Here is a 20,556-nt window from a genome sequence, read left to right on the forward strand (position 1 = left end):
AACAATACAGCCAAAATGTTTTATTTGGGCAATACAAATACAATCAAATCAAAAATATCACAGATTTTCGTACATTAGTAAGAAGTTACTGTACACTTGAACAGTTGCCATTTTTTACAGCTAACAAAGCTTTACCTTTATTAAAATGTATTTTCCTCTCACATAAAATATACACTTTTCACTGACGTATTTTACATCGTACACCTCTCTGGGATAAGAAACATTTCACAAACAATGCACGACAGAGGCCATCTTCTCTAACCCATACAAAATAGTACATAGAAGCGAGAAACACGGGTATGTCCTACTAGGCTGCAGCCCCCACATCTCGTCGTCTGTTGCTACTGGAAACACTGCGTGTGTCGTAAGATGCCGTGCAGTGCTAAAGTTTGGGCTTGTTGGATTTGGCTGTAGTTCCACGTGGTTCTTTACTGCAAGCACTGCAGGTCAGTGGTGTGTTAATGGCACACGGACTCTGCCTTTGCATTCACGTCTGCCACTAACATGCCCTCGCACCGTGTTCCCAGCACCAGAGCAAACACCAATGGTGCTGCAATGGGAGGGCACGGCTGCTTGCTGCTGCGGCATGCTGGCTGTCCCTGCTCTCACGGCACAGTGACATCCAAAATGAAAGCCTGGATCCATTGAAACCAACCGGAGTCTCGCCGTCAGTGCTCCAGATTTTATCCCTGTGGTGGCGTGATGTTTCCCTTACAATTGGTACAATACAAAAGGGGGAATAAAAGAAAGGTTCTGGCCGTGCCCCATTGCAGAGATCCCGGCAGTGAGCATTGCTGTCACTGCACGTCTCTGGCAGAGCTTCCCTGGGGACTGCCAGGAATGTTCCTTTATAAGCACTTTCTGATTTAATTTGGAGAACAGATGCAGGAGATAAGTATACTCGTCCCTATGGGCTGTTGCTGAGTTTTGGAGAGTGTTAGGGACGCTGTTGACCTCAGGTTAAACTTATTAAAAACAATAGAAAAAGAAAACATCGCTATATTTTGATCCTGGGAGAAGTTCACCTGACCAGCATTTAATCAAAGAATCACCAAGGTTGGAGAAGACCTCCATGATCATCCAGTCCAACCGTCCACCTATCACCAGTAGCTCCCACTGGAACTTAATGGATGTGATTTCTTTCCTACCATGGTACAGACGTGAGGTTACAAGGCAGTTACCGAGTGGCTTTGGAAAAAAAGCTTTCCTGTCTGTTCTGCTGAGGCTCTTCTGCTCCTTGTGGGACCTCCAGCCCTGCTGCCTGGACTGTCCATCCCGCAAGGCTCTGTGGCTGCCTGTGCAGCAGGGGCTGCTTCTCCAAATCCCTTCCACCCTCACAAATAAGGCATCCGTTCAATTTAGTGACTGTGAAGCGCTTGTTTAAAAACAAAACCCCTCACCCTGTCCTGTCGTATTGGAGATGATCTATTTGGAAATGACTTAAAAAAGGTTACTCTATATATATCTATATGTATCACTTTCTAATCATAACACGGCGTGCAGTCCATAACCTGATTCTGGAATTAGATACAATCCTTAACAGAAGGAGTCTGAGCACAGGGAGAGGCGATGCGACCCCTCGGGCTGTCCGTGGGGTCACTGTGTGGGGATGGCTTTATCCATGGGTGGCAGCTGGGGCCGCGGTGACCCCGGTGCGTGGGGCAGGGACATCCCCATGGCACAGGGCCTGGCATGGGGCAGGAGTGCAACAGGACGGTGGCTTTGTGGTGGGCGTCTGGGGAATGCTGACCTGGCTGGGCTCCGGCCGGCATGCTCGGCTCCATCAGCCTTACAGGAGCCTTAGGAAAGTGCTCTCTGTGCAGCTGATGGATGATGCTTAAGCAGAATTTGATGCAGTTGGACTCACACTCATGATGGGAATGTCTCTGCAGCTGTGCAGGGGGGGACCAGTGTATTGTGATGAATTATTTTTCCTTGGATTCGCTCGGCTTATGCTGTTATCAGCTATAAGCAAGCTAGAAAACAAACAAATACAATATCTGATCTTTTGACACGGATGCTGTACATTGACTCACAGCACAAATTTCATCAGCAGAAGACAGATAACGGTGTGATGGGTATCATCCATAATGTGAACCCGAGTTCGACACGGTGTGAGTGGCACGTGTACAGCAGTGCTCCCAAGTCGCACTCAGCGATACTCTTTGATTCACTGTGATTTATGCAAGTTTATTTGCAGGAAAGCTGCCCGTGCACGAGTAAGGGCTGGAGTCGGCTTTTCTTTTATCGATATGACCTTGTATTTGTTCTAGAGTAAAGTGCAGCATCACTTGCCGACACTTGCTATTACCTAGCTCAATGTTTGCCGTTCTGAAATTCATCAAGAGCGTGTTGTGGTGGCTGATTTTGTTTGGTCTGACCATTAATACTATCAGACAAATGTACCCAATCTAAACTGAACTGAGTTCTGGGCACCAGGTAAAAATGGTGACTTCTTTTATAGCTGAGGTGTGCTTGTGGGATGACTCCTATACGTGAAATCCTATCTGTGTTTTTTAAAATTCATGACTTGTGTCTGAGCACGAGTGTGCAGCGCACGCTTCCTCTCTTTGGACTACTAGGAAGTACTTCATTCAATAAGGTTGACTGGGGGGAAGCATCTTCTACTTGCTTCGTATTAGCTCATCCCTTTTACTGTGCCCCCAAATGAGATTCAAGCTCCTTGGTTCACAGGCTGATTTGCATTTGGTTTCATATTTTTAATGTAATGGTTCCACCTCACTTTCTGCAAAGCGGAAGCAAGATGGGAAGCCCAAGGTATGCCATGCTGGGCAGTTCACAGGCAGATGCACTGGGCCTGATTCCACTTTCTGTTGTACTCATCTCAGCATGGCTCACTTCACTCAAACCATGAAGTGGTCCATCCCTTGAGTAGAGGCACAGCTCTGTAGACGCATACATGAGCATAGAGCAGCTCTGCAGAACAACCCGGCTGGGATCAGGAATGTGCTGCCAGGAGACAAGTCCTGCTGCACAACACCAGCACCAGGCTCAAGGCGGGGGACAACAGCTGTCCCGGGGAAGCCAGCATTAAATAAAGGGAGAGCTGCTTTCTCACAGAGAATTCAGAGATTATGTTCACTATGTACAGATCTACAGAAGAATTCTACTAAGAAAATAACGTGATTGCTCTCCAGCACACCTCTGCCATGTGGTCTGTGACTGAAACGCCCCCAACTTGGATCTTCCTTTCTTTTGGTCTTAGGATAAAGGGATTTGTACTTGCATTCAACCTTTTTGATTCCATATTTATTTTAATACGGGCATTGGTTCTAACGTTACACCTGGCAAGTTCCACTGAAATACACTTTTTGAAAGGATGGATTCTATACTTGCTAAATAACACTCAAGTTTCCGTAACTGGTGCTATAAAAGGAATATTGGTCTTTTGCAAAAAGATTTTTTTTCGCGCTTAAGATAATACTACAGATGGAAAACCATTTTTCATTGGTCAGCTGCACCTAAAATGGATGCAGCACGTAAGAGGGCCATGGAAACGGCACGGTGCTCCTTTCATGTGCTTGTTCGTTTCCCATTCTCCCCTTTTGCTCATGCCAAGGCTGGGGAGCAGCAGGCTGCAGCCCAGGGCCCTGCAGGGAGCAGTGTGCTGCTGGCGGGGCTGTGTGGCAGCATCCCCCCTGCTCCCCTCGCTCGGTGTTCGCAGGGAAACCATCACATTACCAACCAGCAATAATTCCCCCGCGCTCACCCCATCTACGGAGGTGAAGTGCTGTACAAATGTTTACTGTAACTGCTCGCGGTTGACACAGAAGCTTTATGTTCTGAACGGATGAATAATGCCAGGCTTTCCCTTCAGGCTCCTTAATGATTTTTTGACCTTATTTGCTTATAAGTAGCTTTGCCAGCAAAAGCTGTAATTCTGCTGAGTGATTTCACAAATGCAAGAGGAATCCTGCTGCGCGGCACTTCCAGATCTCGCTGCACGCAGGCTGCATGCCGCGGTCCCATTTTGCAGCCCCGCCTGGTAATTAAGCAGCAAATGCCAGCGGTGTAAAGGGCAAACGCATCAAACCTGCCAGAACAAAGCTGCACGCGTGGGGCTGGGGAGATGGAAGGCCCGAGTCAGCGAGCGTGAGATATCCGTTCATTAGCCTAAAAACTGAGACTTGCCATGGGATGCAAATCATTTGTCGTAGGTATACTGCACAAGAATGTATTTAAATGATGAAGCTGCTGCACGTGGCTTGAAACGAGGTTTGGCTTTGTAACCCGAGTCAGTTCCCACACTGACTGTATTCATTACTTGAAAGAGAGGCATGAACAACAGGTAGGAACCTTGCTCATCAATTTACTTGGAGGATTTGAACAGTGCCTGGAGAGGCAGAGGTGCCCCATCCTTGCAGACACCCAAGGTCAGGAGATGGGGCTCTGCGCACCTGGTGGAGCTGTGGGTGCCCCTGCTCATTGCAGGGAGTGGGACCAGATGGCCTTTGGAAGTCCTTTCTAACAAACTGTTCTATGGTGCTATGATTTTTTTTCCCAGAGCCATGTAACCAAGAGCCAGTGTTCCATGGCTAAGATTGGGTTATCTCTGCAAAACTTTTAAAATGCTAAGAGAAAGATTCTGCTTTGAATCCGAGTTTCACACCCTAACCCTTCACGTGGCCAGTTTAACAGATAAGAAACATTGTAGGCCCAGGGTGTAACACCAAGTACTGTGATGTGTTAGACCTGCTCTGCAGGAAAGAGGAAAAAAGCAGATAGTGGTAGCTGTGCTGCATCCATGGGCATTCATAAGTCACTCCTCTTGTCCTAGAGATCAGCTCTGGGCTGTCATTATGGAACTCATCCTATCCAACATCTGTTTTTCACCGTTAGAAATAGTGCAGACCCCTCTTAATAATTTGCCATTCCAGTTTTAATTGGAAAAGTCTGGGCTGGTTCTTGCCTGGTTCCTGTCTAACAGAGCCTGACCCTGCCTCACAGAGGGCAAACCAAACCGCAGTTGGATTGACATTGCATTTAAATCTGGTGTTGCACTGTAATTGATTTTGCACTGCACACGGAGTGTCAATTAAATACAGTGTAGGAGTATTAAGAGGACACATCTGAGCCTCCTGTTAGCACAGCTCTTGTCTTCTAGCTCTGCCCTCACAGAACGGAGTGGTGCTGTGCACAGCCCTGCTCAGCTCTCCTGCAGGCACAGGGGTGCTGCTGCTGGAAGGAGCTGCCCTGTGCAGACACAGCACACCTCTGTCTGCGTGAGGGCCTCAGAACAATGGATTTTGCAGATGAAAAACCGAACAACAACTACTTTGCAAAACCCTTTTGGATGAGGTATAAACATAGTTTTCCTTGAATAGGGTGCAGGATTGACTTAGCCAAATGACCCCAGCTGGCGACTTCTGCGATGGCAGTGAGGGTGGGGACATCTTGGGTGCTACGTCGTTATCCATGTGTCCCAAAGTAAAGGTTCAGGAGCGGAGCTGCAGTGTTATTTGAATTGCTGAGGTTATGAAGAAATATAAAAGTGATAAGTGCCGAGTAAATGTTAATAGACAAGACTGTCTGCTGGTGATGGTGAAAGGGGAGTACCCATTAAGGAGAAAAAAGAAATCAAATCCCGAAGAAAGCTATCTTCCTCCTTGTCATAATGACCAATGATTCCTAATGGCTATTTTATATTCCTTCCTAGAAGTACGTTGCTAATAAAAGTCTTGTTTTGTTATATTTTATGTATTTATTTTCAGCATGTGAAAATGTCACAGGCATCCTATCTGCTGAAACACGCTGGTAATTGTGCTTTAAAAGCCTGGGCAAGCTGCGTCACAAAAGACATTGATGATAATTGGCAAACCAGCCCATCAGAGTTCAAACAATAAGTACTGACATTGGATTGAAAAGAGAGCTAATTGTGAAACAAATGGGAAAATGCAAGGCTGTCTGTGGCTGGCAGTGCTCGCTGGCTCCTGCAGCACCTCAGCTCCCCATCCCCGCACTCCAAAGCATCCTGCACACCTGCACTGCCGTAGCTTTGTATCTCCAAACTCTGCTAGTGAAGCATTCAGCTTCAGGTCTTTCTGATTAGTGCTTGGTTCGTTTTTCTGACCAAGGGGTATCGGAAGGATACACAATTATGTGTGACGTACTTTGCAAGTAAAGTGGAAGTTTATAATTATGAGTAAGCACCCTTGAAACAGTCAGAATTCTTTGGGCATTAGTCACAGGATCAATGGAAATCCACCAACACGCTGGAACTGGCCATGTGTGATGATTTTATTTTTTTTTTTAAATATAGAGCATTTTGACCCAGTCTTTATACTGCATAGAGCAACTCACTGACAGCTCCTGGAGCTATCGATTGCCAATGGGTCTCTGCCTAGAAGGCGGAGATCTCCTTGGAAAGAAGGATGAAAAAAGAGCTCTGTTCCCTCAGTAGTGAAAATATCACCTACGTCCTGTCTCAGAGGGCTCCGATGGATCATTCTGTCCCCCAGAGACATTGCCCCCTCTGTTCCTCACTGCTGGGACCCCCAGGCCAGGGCTGCTGCCCCAACACAGGGTTCACAGCCAGTGTTGGTGCTGGGGACATTTTGGGGCCAGGGAGCAGCAAAATTCTTTTATTTATTCCAATTTCACTGTTCACCATGCAGCACAAAGCCAGAACTGATTGATAGTTTCTAACGGATCACCTTAAAAACCAGCTTACATTACTTGTTGAAAGTTGCCTTGATTTTTCTGAGCCTGTTTTCAGCTCTAAAATAGGTGGCACCGTTTAGACGCTATTCTCACATCGTCTTTTTAATACTGAGCTTTGTGTTGCGGAACCTATTTATTCTTTTAAGTTGTCTTACCACATGGTAGTGTACTAAGCCTTTAGCTCTGGATTGCTAAGGAAAATATCTTTGTGAAGAACAGACAGTAGAGAAGCAAGGCATTAATTCAGGGTGCTGCTGCTTACTGCTTCTTAAAGCCCTCCCTGTATTAGCAGAGTAATTAAAGCATCAGCCAGATGTGCGAGGCCTGCGGCGCTCATGCTCAAGGCATCAACACAGCATCACACCCCTCAGCTTCCTGCCCCATGGCTGCGATGCGAACCAGAAGAGGGAAAGTCTCAAGTATATCAGAGAAGAGGAATAATCAATAGCTACCGGCGCTCGAAGCTGAGGCGATGCTCAGTGGCCAAACCCACTGTGAAAAGAACATGTCCTTTACAGATGAGGGCTGATGCTACCGTGGTCCTGATGGGTGTACTCGACACAGGGCTGAACTCATATTATCATGAAGACTTTTTTCATGCAGCTCATGCCAGTGTGAGTACCAAGCGACACGCTGCAGAAAAACACCGCTGCTTAAACTCGCGTGTATCAGATTATTTCAATATATTATTCATATCACTTCTGTATTCTACCGCATTTAAAAAACGTGTTTATGGAGAAGTGCTCAAGGAATGTGTTAGCGTTTGACCAGAATAGAGTATTTAATTCAGCATGTGAGCATTGACAATGAAGCACATATTATCCCTCCTACACTGCATTTACTGTCATTATAGTCGCCTACATATATTAACTTATTTTGTTGATGATTATGGATGAATACTGCCAGAGAACTTGGTGCGAAATAGAATTCTGGTTGCCCACCATCTGAGAACGAGGGAGAAAAGGACATAAACAAATGGCTTGGCTTGAAAATCATAAGTTCATTGTTTTGAAACTCTCTTGGGAAAATGAAGGATTACAGTCAGTCAGCTGTTACTTGCAGCAGTGTGGTGTCAACCTGATGCCTTCAAGGTTTTCCTCTGCTCGCATTTCTGCTCCTGACTTTCTAAACACAAAGACAGCAGGAGCTAACCAAGGCCTCAATGGAGCAAAGCAGGGAGAGACCAAGGAAGAGCGTGATGCAGTTCCCAATCTCTGTCATTTTCCTGACCAAGGCAGTAGGCCAAAAGATCTCATAATTTTCAGTGCTGCTGCCTTTATCAGTCAACTGATCTATTGCTACTGCGATGCAGGGCTTCATGGAGGATGAATTAATTCCCCACCATATGTAAACAATGTATCTGGTATCATAGTTGTTTCTATCCTGTGTGCCATGCTGTGCTTTGTCAGAGTACTGCATGAATGATTTTGTGGACATCCACGTAACTTGTGTCATTCTGTTAAAGCCAGGGCTCTCTGGTGATGTCGTTGGTGGGAATGGTAGGGAGACTCACCACCAGTCTGCTGGGTCTCTGCTCTAACTTGTTCTGCTGTGGTGCTCTACATCGGCTGTTCTTTAAATAATTGACAGGGTGAGAGTGTCTACAAACCTATATCCACGCTACAGACTGGTCTGTGTGTTTAACCCCTGTGCATGCCTTGTTTTGCAATTGCATGTTGCCTGGGTTTGCAGATTCCCGGTGGATCTGCACTTGACACCCTCCTCTGAGATGTTTTGAGAGATGTTGGGGAAAAAAAGACTCAGCATCACGGTTTTCCCGGCTGGGTCTGAGCTTGTCTGCCTATCTCGGTGCTGATTTTGTTCTCGTTGTTGTTACCACGAGCCCTGAGCTGATTATGAGCGCAAGGACAAGATGCAAGGAAAGTGCGGAGCGGTGGCAGCAGGTGGCCTGGCTGGGGCCTGAATGCCACGCCAAGCAGGGGAGCGAGCTGCACCGACCGGACCAAGGCCTGGCAGGCCCTGGGCTCTGCTGCACTGCTGACAGCTCCCAGCCAGTGCCTGCTGCTGGTCCCAGGGTGGGGGTGAGCACAGCAGGGCAGGTCCACCCCTGTGGGCACAGCCTGTGGCCCAGCAGAGCGCCCATGGCCCAGCACCTCTGGTTTGCTGGAGGGGAGGGAACGGACCCTGGAGGCCTGGGTGGCCACCACAGGGCAGGAGAGGCTCTGCAGAGAGAGAAAAAAAAAAGTTTGTTTTTCCATTGCTGCATCTGACGATTAAATCGCCTCGGGGTCTCGCTGTGTGATTCTTGCTTTTTATATAAAAAATGCCAGGCAATCTGAACCGGTTCAGGCTGAAGTATACGTTAAGCTTTACATGGTATTAAACTCGTAGATCAGGATTCCTTTGGACTCTAGCTGAGCGGCCATTTTGATCCTATCTATCTAGAAGATATTTTATCCAACTGCCTAGAAATTAAGACAATGGCCCGACAGCCAGAAGCTCATTAGCAGAGCAGGGCTGCCTTGGTTTCCACGCTAATTGCTGCTCTGGCTGTGCGAGGAGGAGCCGCGTGGCGCTGCCTCTCCCTCCGGGCAGCTCCTTATCTCCAGCCATTGCCGCGGTGCATGATTGCATCGGAACAGCGCGAGGATTGGGAGCATCACACGCGGTGCACGGAGAGGCACGCCGTGCAGACGGAGCACCAAGATCCACGCCTGTAGTGCCCACTCCAACAGAACGCGCGGAGAGATTTGTTCGGAAACACGCAAACAGATCTGGCGGCGCGATTGTGTTGCCGTCTATAGAATAGTGCTGCCTGGATACCATTCTGGCAAGCCATGAATCTCTTTGTGCTTTCTTGATTACACTGTAAATCTCCCCTCTCATCTGTCATAAAGATTGATTTTTCCTTTATTGTTTTGTCAGTATATGGTTTTATCTCTCCAAGCCCCTTCTCTTTCCCTCCATCCGTAATCTGACATTCTGCTGGAAACGAGTGCTTTGCTATTGTACTGAGCGACCCTCCAACATCGAGTACCGCAAGTTGGCGGCCGTCCTAACAAATCGCAGCCCGCAGGTGTGCTGCAGTGTGGGCTGGGCCTGGGTCCCCAGGGTGCTGCTGGGAGCCCTGCACCAGGGGATGCTGCTGGAGTGCTGTGTCACTGCCCACCCTGCCCGCAGAGACGAGTGCCAGCTGCTGTGTGACACGTGGCAGTCATTTGGTGGCACCACTGACAAAGGTGATGACTCCTTTTGCCACAATAGTGGAGCGGCTTTTGTATAGGCACATAAAATGTGTATTTACTTTGCCTGGACAAACTGTCAGTGTTAAATCAGCGTCCGTAACCTCGAGCTTGCCCGTTGTCACAGGGCTATGTTCTACCGTGGGAGGGGTTTTGGCGATCTCTACTTGATTTCCACAGACACAGAGCCCAGTGTTCATGAGCCAGGGTGCAGTCTCTGCTAATTGAGTACTCTTAGTTACGCAGCTTTAAGCAGGGGCACTACCACTCAGCCCGCAGGCTCAGCACACAGTGTAGGAGCTGGCTGCTGCTGCTGGTACCTGCAGGACTCGTGGCCACGTGCAGGCTGTGCTGTAAGTCACTGTCCTTGTTTGCTATGCTCAAATCCTTGGAGAGACCTAAAAATTTGGCATACCATTGATTGAAAGCAACTTCTCATTTACAACAGTGCACGTGGGACAAAAACGTTAGAATAAATTCAGGTGCTTAAATAAGGCTTTAAATCTCGAGGAGCCGTGTGATTACTAGAGCTATTTCACAGCCCCGGGAACTCAGGTGAAGGGAGAAAAAATGCCCCGATGCCCTGTGCCAGGGCACTGCTCAGCTGGGCAAGCAGCCTGCTAAGGACTGGGCTTAACCCATACCCACTCCATGGGCAGTGAAGACCTCCTGCCATGGACATACAAACCCCATCCACCCTGGCTTACTTTGCTTCCAGCCTCCTCCTCCTGCTCACAAATCGGTGCCTCCTCTATAGCAAACCCAGCGTGTGCCTGGAAGGTCACAGCCGTGGTCACTGGTTTTTAGGCAGCTCCTCATTTTCTTAATATGAGAGATTTCTAAAGTTAATTACGAGATCTCTAGTATTAAATATGCAGGAACACTTATTTTTGAATACCTCAGGTTTAATTTAGGCTCTCTGAAATTTTAATATCTTGCTTTAATATTTAATGCTGCCCTGACGTGAGTATAGAAATTTGAAGTCTATTCTTTGAGTGCAACAAATCCTGGATTTCTGTACGGAACAGGATGAGATGAGGAGGGAAGAGTCTGTCCTAAATGGATGCAACTTTTTTCCTTTTTTTTTTCTTTTTTTTCTAACAGCAGCTGCAATAATTCCAAATCAACTTTTTTTTTTGCACTAGTGCTGCTAAAGTAAGGGAGACTCAGGTATGCAAAATCTTCCTCTCTGCAAAGCATCAAAGAGCACAGAGGTTCGAAGGCTGGCAGCCTCTTTGGGCTCCGCTCACCCATGTGTGCGTAAGCCACACATCTCTATGCAGGCTACACACGTATGTAAGCCCACGCTGGGCACGGCACACGTACTCGGTTCATATGTCAACTCTAATTAAAGCGTCTCTTAGTTATTAAAATCTGGCTCAAGTCTTTAACGCCTTTTGCAGCACAGCACCTTCAAATGAGAAGCATTACTTTTTTTTCTCCTTAGGGTTTTCTTTTCTCCTTCGGGTTTAGCTGCCTAATTAACAGGCACCATTAATTTGTGAGCTGCACTTGAAGGGAAATGAGTAGTACAGGCTTTGCGAAATCTTCTAAGGTTTTGCATTAGAGTCAAGACGCATGGAAGCGCTCGGGAAAAAGTCACAAAGTGATTTAGTGCTTGACAGACATCGGCGAGCCCGTGGCTGCTGAGCTCCGAGCCCGGAGGAGAGGGCTGCTGGCTGGGAGGCTGCAGTGCTGCGTGTCGGAGGAGAGCAGCGAGCAGCAGTGCTCTCAGCAGCATAGGGGGACGTTGTGCTCGCTGTGGGTGAGGGCTCACACCCGAGCTGCAAGCCTCTCTCTGTGCCGCGTAATTACTTGCGATAAGCTGTTAATTGCAGACCCGGGGACGCACAAGCTGCCAAAGCCGTCTGAAATCCCCGCTAACGTCCGCACGCACAAGGGATGCGTGGAGCTCCTCACGGCCAGTCTGCAAGTGCTGCTCTCCCACCTCTGGGACAAGGGAGGAACACTGCAGCGCCCAGGGGGGCCGTTCTGCGGCCGTGGCTTTTGGGACCCGGACGGACCCTGACCCTTAGGTTGGCGAGAAGCCCTCAAAAGCAAATGCTGAACCTTGCCTGCGTGAACCCCCTGCAGCTGGAGCTGAGTGCATGTGGCTGTGGGGCAGGGAACTCAGCAGCAAGAGCCGTGCTGCTGGAGGTGGGGTGATGCTCAGCGTGGCTTTAGAAGCGTGGGAAAGGTGACAGTGCAGTGAGACTGGAGCTGGCCTCTGTCCTCAGCTCAGTGATTGTCCTCGTGAGAAGACACTGCCCTTGGCGAGCCAGGCCAGGCAGATAGGAAACAACTCAAGGCTTGGAGAAGTTAAAATAAATGGTGACTGCCATGGTCTGATGATAGAAGTTCATTAGCTCCCGGCTGAATAAGGAACGATGATTCTCGTTAATGTAAGCGCTCTGCCAGCTCGTGGAGGAGCAGATGTGCACACAAGATGGATGGTTTCAAATAGTCAAAATACAGGGTTTTTTCTTAAGTGATTATCTTTTCTCATCTAAAATAAATCCAGATTGTGCATAGTCTGGAAAACAAAACAGCGATATTTGGAGAGAGGGAGTGTTTATTTAACAGGTGGCTTATTTAGCAAATGGTTCACTCTTATAAAAAATAATATTCCTGTGGTATTCTGCAGCAGTGACTCAGAACGTATGGGAGCGGTGAGGCAGTTTTGGGTTATTACTTTAGGTGGGTTCAGGTTGTTTTAAATAAGAACATCTGCGGGAGTGCTCCTCTGAGTGCATTTGCATATTTGCTGCTGACTTAGAGCCGGGAGCTGTGCGTGGGGAGCACCGGCCCCCCCGGGACACAGATCCACAGCGTGCCACCTGAGAGCTCGGACCGGCACCGGGGCTCCCACCGCCCGGGCAGCAGGAAGGGCAGGGCTGCTCCGGGAGCTCCACGTGGCCTGGCTTTCCTTTGAGCGTGCTGTCTCCCTGCCTTTAGCAAACACAGCCTGTGGTGTCTGTTCCCTACTGCCCCATCTGTGGCTCTCACCCTGCCTGGTGCCACGGGCTGTCACACTGCAGGGACCCACCCTGCTGCCCCCGGGGGGATCCTGCCATGGGAGCTGGGATTTATTGGAACATTAAGGCGCTTTTCACAAGTCACAGGTTTGCTGAGAGCGTGAGCGTTAACTATAGATAAAATGCCTTCATCACCAAAATCACGAATGCAATAACTCCAAGCAATTATTCAATTAATAGCCCATGACATCTAGCTATGGTGATTCATTTTAAGGCTCCATCCCGTGACCGTTATTATTTGCCATTAACAACAGTGTCAGGGCTTTTGGGAGGAATTAGAAATTAAGAACTTGTCGGGGGGGGGCTGCCTCTTCCTGTGCCGGAATTGACCGAGCCCCGTGTCGCCGGCGCTCACGGGAGGGCCGCGCTAAAGCAGATTGTCTTTGACGAAGAGCCTAGCGGTAATAATTGCACATCTCACCATATGCTAAAATAATTACTTCTCACAGCCACCCGCGTGATGAAGAAGCGAGAAAAAACGATCTCAAGATCACAGTCTGTCAGAAAAATGAACGCATTTTAAACGGCGAAGGACGAACGCGGCGCTCGCTGGCGGGGCCCTCCCCTGCTGCCCTGCAGGAGGTGTGTAAGGCACTGAGACAAAGGCTGGGACGCCCATCCGGACTCCAGGGACAACAGGGAGATGGTGCCGAAGCTTGGGTGCACTTCCACCACGTATTTCACAGCCAGGGAGGCGAAGCTGCACCCCCCAGCGCTGGCCCTGCTCAGGTAACAAGTAACGTGGGAAGCAAACCTTGTCGAGATGGGATGCATGGGCAGCAGAGCAGCACACCGCTCCTTGGTTTGCAGCAAAAAAGAGAAAAAGACAATGCTTGGGAAGAGCTGAGTGTCCCAGCAGCACAGTGGGGCTGGACTGGGCTGGAAAGCAAAGGGGAAATGCTTCCCGTTACTGTCACAGCATTGATGTTTGCAGCCCGTAGAACTAAGCCACGCTGGGTTGGTAAAGATTGTCTGGGGAGAGCTGGAGGAGGGAGGACTGGGACCATCGCTCTCTTTAACTGGGCTTGTTGCTTACCTATGGCTAAAGCCCATGGCCATGTCTTCAGCTATTTCTGATTTACACAAATATCCCACAACGAATGGCAGCTGCCCTGGCAGCCTGGTGTGCCCCTCTGTGTTCTGCTGCCCATAGGCACCAGCTGAAAGGGGCCCGTGCCCAGCTGAGAGTAACCGAGTACCAACTTAGAGCAGCTTAGGATCCCTAACCTGAAATCCTTTCAGTAGAGGAAACAGTGGCTTTCCTGTGCCAGGCTTTGTAGAAGCCCGGGCGAAGCGAGTTTGCAGTAGCTTGCTCTAAAGTGAACTCTATTTTTTTCTTACTGTAATAGATGTAAAAAGGTCAAAGTTAATGAAGAAAACAGTGAATTCAAAGTCCCACGGAAGAGCAAGCCAACGCACTTAAATGAGAGAGGAAAACCAGTCCCTTTAACATCTTTAAGCTGTTGTAGCCTAATGAACCGTGCTACCTCCTGTAGCTGCTGCAGAGCCTGACTTGCAGCGAGGAGCTGCCTCGTTAGCACGGCGTGGGCTGTCCAGCCACCGCTGGGCACTGCTACCCGAGGTGATGCTCCTGAGCACAAAGCACATCCCGACCACCGCACCTCCAAACCGAACCGACCGCCCTGCAGGTAGGGAAAGGGCACTTTCCATGAGGAGGAAAAACCAAAAAGGTGCAGGGAGTAAGAAATGAGCCTCCCTCTCGCCATTAGACACGTACCAGAAAACAAGGCTGCTGCTGTTAAATGATGTCTTTAAGGTTTATTCTCACTTGTGGTTCACATTTAAGTTGCTGTCACTGGGGTTAATGGGAGTTATGTGCTTATGACTATAATGGTTTTGATAAGTGGAAAAGCTGGTGTTATTGCACATAAATTGCATCACGTAATGTGCGAATTGTGTTTTGGTTTTGGCTGAAAAATAATAAAGAGAAGGATGGATGTGCGTTAGGAGAGAAGAAATTTCACCCTCTAGATACCAGATATGATATATATCATCATTACAGGCATTTTCTATCTGGCAGCACAAAAAAAAAACAGTTTGGAGGAATAATGAATACTTTCATATTTGGAAGATAAGAGGGGAAATTCCTGTGTCTGCAGCAGCAGCACAACACTGGCTCGTGCTCACGTCCCCTCCTCACCAAATTCTGGCTTGCTGCACACGTGTAATTTGTTCTGCTAATGGGGCTCGGGTTTACTTGGTGGCACAGGGGCCACAGAGGCCATGTGAGGAGCTACCAGGTGATCAAAGTGACCACAAGTAAGATGACTTTCAGCTGTGGTACTTTGCATTACTGCTTGCAGTCTGGTTCGAAGGTGCTCCCATTGGAGAGCCAAGGGCCCCGGTCTGCCTGAGCAGCAGCACAGGGAAGGTCCCTGCTGCACCTCACCTCTCCTCTCCCAGGGATGGGGTGGCATGGGTCAGAGGGAGCCCTGCAGGATCACCGGGCAGCCCACAGCCACCAGGACACCGGCTGAGGGCCAGCAGAGCTGGCACATCCCTGGGCAGCTGCTCTGCTGCCCACGGCGCGCTGACCCGACGGCCTTACGGCCTCACGGCCTGATGGCACGGTGACCTGGTGACCCAGTGCCATGATGGCTCATCACCCGGTGGCCTAATGGCCCGATGGACTGAGGTCTGATGCCATGAGGCCTGACTACCCGATGGCTTGATGTCCTGATGACGTGATGGCATGACAGCCCGATGGCCCCATGACCTCAGCAGGAGGCAGGCCAGCACCCAGAGGCCGGCAGATCAGCCCTGCAGCTTGTCCTACAGTACAGATTCAATCCCACCAGCTGACAGGAAAGCTCCGTGTTCTTTAAAGGACAGAGGGCTGGAAACTAAGGTTATGGGATGTGAAAATACGGCGATGTCTGCAATTCTTAACATAAAGATTTTCTAACATAAAGGAACCTCTGAGCTCTTCAAGAATGAGGCCTAAATGTTGGCGGAAAGCTGTAGGAGCAAACTGGTGTTGGCTCAGTGCTGAAGGTGAGGTCTCCCTGCCTTTGCTGAGGGACAATTTCAGAGCAGCAGTCCCTGAGAATCCAGCCTGGCTGTCCCGAGCCCCTCCCTTCCCTCCCTGCTCAGTGAGGAACACCAGGCACGACCGAAAGCTGGAGCCAACCCAGCTTGAGCGTGTTCACTGCATCAACACGCATGCAAAGTAAATTCCTCCTTCCAACTATTTATCTGCTCTCTGTTAAGGCTGAATGAAGAATTTATATTTCTCATTTATGAGATTTTTTTTTTTTTTAATAATTTATGGTGTTTAAGGATTTTCTTTTCTCTGCTGTGGCACAGCTGGGGGCTATGGGCGTGCTGGTCTCTGGGGTGGGCACAGGAGGAGGACAGGCTGTGCTGACTTGGCAGCTTGGCCATGATGGGGCTGGGGACAGGGACAGGGACAGGGCTGGGGACAGGGACAGGGCTGCCTCTGGCCTTGGCACAGGAACGAGGTCTCTATGGCAGTGCCTGGTGCTGGCATAACACTACGAACAGGCTGCTCACTGCTGGGGCTAGAGCTAAAGCTTCACCCCTTTCCTGAACTTCCTCACGTATGTCAGATTATGCAAGAATTTTGAAATGCGTTAAGGTTCTTTGAAAAGAAACTGAATTTTCCTTGTTTGCTTTTTTTTTTTCCCCTTTCTTTTTTTTTTTTTTTTTTTTCCTTTGAAGAAATGAGCTCTCCCATGGCAGGCTATGAAGTATGGATTATTTACCTCCAGACCGGGCATAAATCTGGTCCAGCCCTGGAAGTAAATGCACACTGAGACTTTAAGGCATATTGTTCATCCATGTAAATACGTATTTTGGTATACACATTCTTTAGAACACACTTACGTGGAATAAGAAGAGATTTTGGTAAGCGTCACATTTACCATTGTTGGTCTAGAATGCTAACAACTTTGAAAATGTGCAAAAAAGCAGCTTCTCCTGGTGGCGGTGTTTAACACCCCTGTATCTTAAAAAACAGCACGGTTTCTAAAAAAAATAGATCTATCGCAAAGTTTAAAAAAAAGCTGTTTAGCAATGATGAATACGCTTCCTGCCAAGTTGTAAGCCTGGAGAAATGGCATTTGTTCAAGAAGTTACGAGATAGATAGATATCCTTTAATTCGGTAACAGACTAAACAGAATAACATCCTGATCAGCAACGCTACCGTTAGAGCATCGCTGCTGCTGACGTCACCGACGCAATGGTAATTAGCAGACCTGAGTTATCGCACGAGTAGGAACTTATGGCATTACAGATCTCGGGGTTTCCAACGCAGACAGTGATCTTAACATACATATTCAGTTTTACTGCTTGGAGCTCAGCCGTTTATTTTTCACGTTTTAAAGGTGGGAATAAATAGAATATTACTTGACCAACAGACATGAACAGCATGGGTCAACCATTCCAAGAAGCACAGAACGCACCGTCCGACGGCTGCCTAAACCAAACGCAGCCCACAAACTACAGAGTGAATGGGCTCTGCCCAGCACCTCGGCCTTCAGATTGCAGCTGCCCGTGCTGGAAGAACGTCCCAGCAAGTCCCAAACCTCACAATTCATTATGCACACAGGACGGATTAACCGCAGAGCCGAGGTTCTTTATCAGATCGATGCTGCTTCGAGCTCCGATCCTGCCAAAACCTGAGCTAGTTTCACTTCACGTGCCATGTCCTTCGGGGCAGGTGCTCGAAGCTGAGCACCCGTGCCCTGTGCTGGCTGCACACCGAGCACTGGCTCCGCTGGCACAGTGAGCCCCTGCACTGCCGAGCACACAGCTCCTCTGCCTGACAAACCACTACCAGCCCCCAGAAACCTTCGTGGGCTCCTCTCCTTTTTGGAATTGACAACAACAGCGTACTCACAAATGTAAGGGAAAACTCAGAGATGGGACTGAAAGCCTTGTCCCTGTAACCCAGTGGCTCTACGCCTGCCAGCAGTCAACACCTCCTTTCCTTCATGTTTAAGAAAGCTGCCGTCCATTCCCTTCTGTTGCTGGGATCATTAGGTTCCAGGTGTCAGTAATCACCGAAATGAAATCGTAATGGAAATGCCCAATTTAACCCAGCCCCAGCACAGCCCCATCTCAGATTCACACGAGGAGCAGCAGGTGGGCTGGGTAACGCACACCCCTTTGCTTTCTTCACAAGACTGCACTGATGTGATACTTTCTGCAGCACCACTGTTTCCAACGAACGGATTCTAAAATATAGCACTTTAAAGCTGCAATACAAAGGAGAGCTGAATATAAGGACCGTGTGGAGTCTAATTTGAGTTGGCTTTAAACCGTTTCCTTCAAGAATGAATTTGGTCATGTTATTCAAGGATTTACAAAAATGCCACAGTTCTGAAAATGGCCACTGCTCAGCACACAGCTGCAAACAACATGATAGAAGCAGTACAACCTGTCACTGAACACAAGCAGACCTGGGACATTTTATTGAAATGTGTTGACTCCAGAATACGGCACTTTGTACCCTGCCTCTGGGTTCATCAGTAACTGCAACAGGTTCACCACACATTGCGTCTGCACGTTAGCATGGGACAGTACACAGTGAGACCAACCAAACTCAGAATTTGCCTTTTCAGAAACGGGGGTATTTGGAACTGCTGCATTTGCACAGCACTCATCTGGTATTGCTAGCCACAGACCTTATCGTTAGGAGAGGGAATGCAGTACTTACTTACATAATGGCTTTATTATTCATGTCGTCAGCTGTTGGTTTTTTTTAAGCACATCAGCATCTACTGGGGTCAATAGGAGATGTTGTGTTCAAAGGCTGTTGGACACAGTCACGTCCCAGCAATTGACAAGGATGGCATTTTTAAATTCAGCTGTAAACTGCAGCAACATTTTGCAGCGATGTAGTATGGGGCTGCTTCGAAAAAATAGTGATGTTACGTGCTCTTTTGAAACTCGATCCTTCATTGAGTTTAATGAGAGTCTTATCTTGATAGACTGCAGTCCTAGGAGATCGTGTATGACGACTAAACTGCTGCGGTAAGCTATTTGTACAGTGTCTGTACATCAGGAACAAAGTCCTGGCTGTAGATGCATCATTGACGGCAGCATGCACTTCAGTACGGTTATTGGAGCAACCTCGTTTTAATATATATCTGTATTTTATATATATATACGTATATATATAAAATTCTGCTCGATACTTTATGTATTTTCAGATATCTAATACTTAAAAGCATCCTTTATCATTGCTAAATTAGCCAAACCAGTACAAAATTAAGTGCAAGAAAAATACCAATTCACATAATATTTTTGCCAGTAATACAAAAGGGATGATTCAGCTTCTTACATTTACAACCACTTAGGAATTCTGATTTAGAATGACTACGGGAAGCCTTCTTACATTCAAAAGATGCCTCAAAACAATTTGCGTTCTCTTTTGTAATGGGAACACTAGTTTTTAATGCAGATCGTCCACCGCTTAGTAGGGGGAAAAAGAAAAAGGAATCGGTGCTATCCTCGTCTGATTGCCTAAAAATCTACGTCTGAAGCAGTTCCATTACCCACTGGAGATGGGAGAGGAGGTGTTCTCCTTAGCCAATAGCACCTTCGTCCTCAGATAGAGATTGGTTATGCTCAAAAGGATGCTGTAGCATTTCCCAAAGCACATTCCAGATTTGTTGGAGAGGAAGAGGAAAATAGTGTTTTTATGAAGGCACACCCATGCTGAATTTGCAGGAAAAAGGAAGAAACCAAAAAGCAGTACTGCACAAGGCAGTTATAATACAAGGCTCATTCTTGAAACCTGAATATCATGCTGGAAGAAAATCTAGATATGTGTAATATTCTGAAGAAGTATTTTGAAGGCAATATTATTTGATTTGTTTTTTTTTTTATCAAAAAAGAAAAAAAGTTCCTGTGTACATGTGGATAGAATGTTATTTAAGAAGGGAACTGAATGTTGTATTGCAGCCTTAAAGAAGCCCATTTTACTGCAATATTCTCCTTTTTTTTTTTGTAAACTACGGTCTGCAGTTCAGCAGACCATGACTGAATGCTTTTGAAAACTTGTAGATTACAAACATGAAATCACAATTAATACCCTCTAAAAGTAACTTCAGAGCTTTCACGTCTTAAAAAAGGACAATGTGTACTGCTTCACAAGGTAATGCAGCTAATCAAAAAAGGAGTAGAATTAAAGTATTTACATAATGAGCAATTCTACAGAAGGCGATCATCCCCCACGTAAGCACTGCTGATTATATCCCACGCTGCTTTTAACAAACTCTACCAGATTAGATCCAGTCATCAGCACTTTCAGAGAATCCTTAAAAGCCTTTTAGGGTTCTTTACACTCAGTGCAGAATGATGTTCTTCAGGTAGAATATGCTGGTGAGGGAGGACAGTGTCAACACAAGGTACCAGCAGGAGAACAGGACCTCGGCGTCCCCGGTGATCCCGTACTGGGCCGTACTGGGAGCTGCGGAGAGAAGAGAAATGGGTTAGGGGACAATTCCCACCCTCGAGTCCCAGATGCTTACAATTCATTCCTCTACGGTAACATTTAGACCAGCAAAAGTGTTCATCTGAAAACAGGAGAGACATGGCAGAGGCAGCCAAGCCCTCCAGCAGCAGTGCCGGTGCTCGCCGTGTTACA

General features: G+C 47.7%; 1 protein-coding gene and 1 long non-coding RNA gene across 2 annotated transcripts in view; one reads left to right on the plus strand and one right to left on the minus strand.

Moving 5' to 3' along the window:
- NEGR1 (neuronal growth regulator 1) overlaps positions 1–20,556 on the minus strand; it is a 189,398-nt gene continuing 168,842 nt past the window's right edge. The window contains exon 7 of the mRNA XM_021404395.1: positions 1–20,379. Coding sequence (XP_021260070.1) covers positions 20,255–20,379 — 125 coding nt within the window. The 3' untranslated portion in view covers positions 1–20,254. The remainder of the gene's footprint in view (positions 20,380–20,556) is intronic.
- The window catches only part of LOC110402377, a 17,807-nt gene continuing 10,775 nt past the window's right edge, over positions 13,525–20,556 (plus strand). Inside the window, exon 1 of the long non-coding RNA XR_002441060.1 lies at positions 13,525–13,648. This is a non-coding gene — a long non-coding RNA (uncharacterized LOC110402377). The remainder of the gene's footprint in view (positions 13,649–20,556) is intronic.

Source organism: Numida meleagris, chromosome 7, assembly GCF_002078875.1.
Source record: "Numida meleagris isolate 19003 breed g44 Domestic line chromosome 7, NumMel1.0, whole genome shotgun sequence".
NCBI lineage: Eukaryota > Metazoa > Chordata > Aves > Galliformes > Numididae > Numida > Numida meleagris.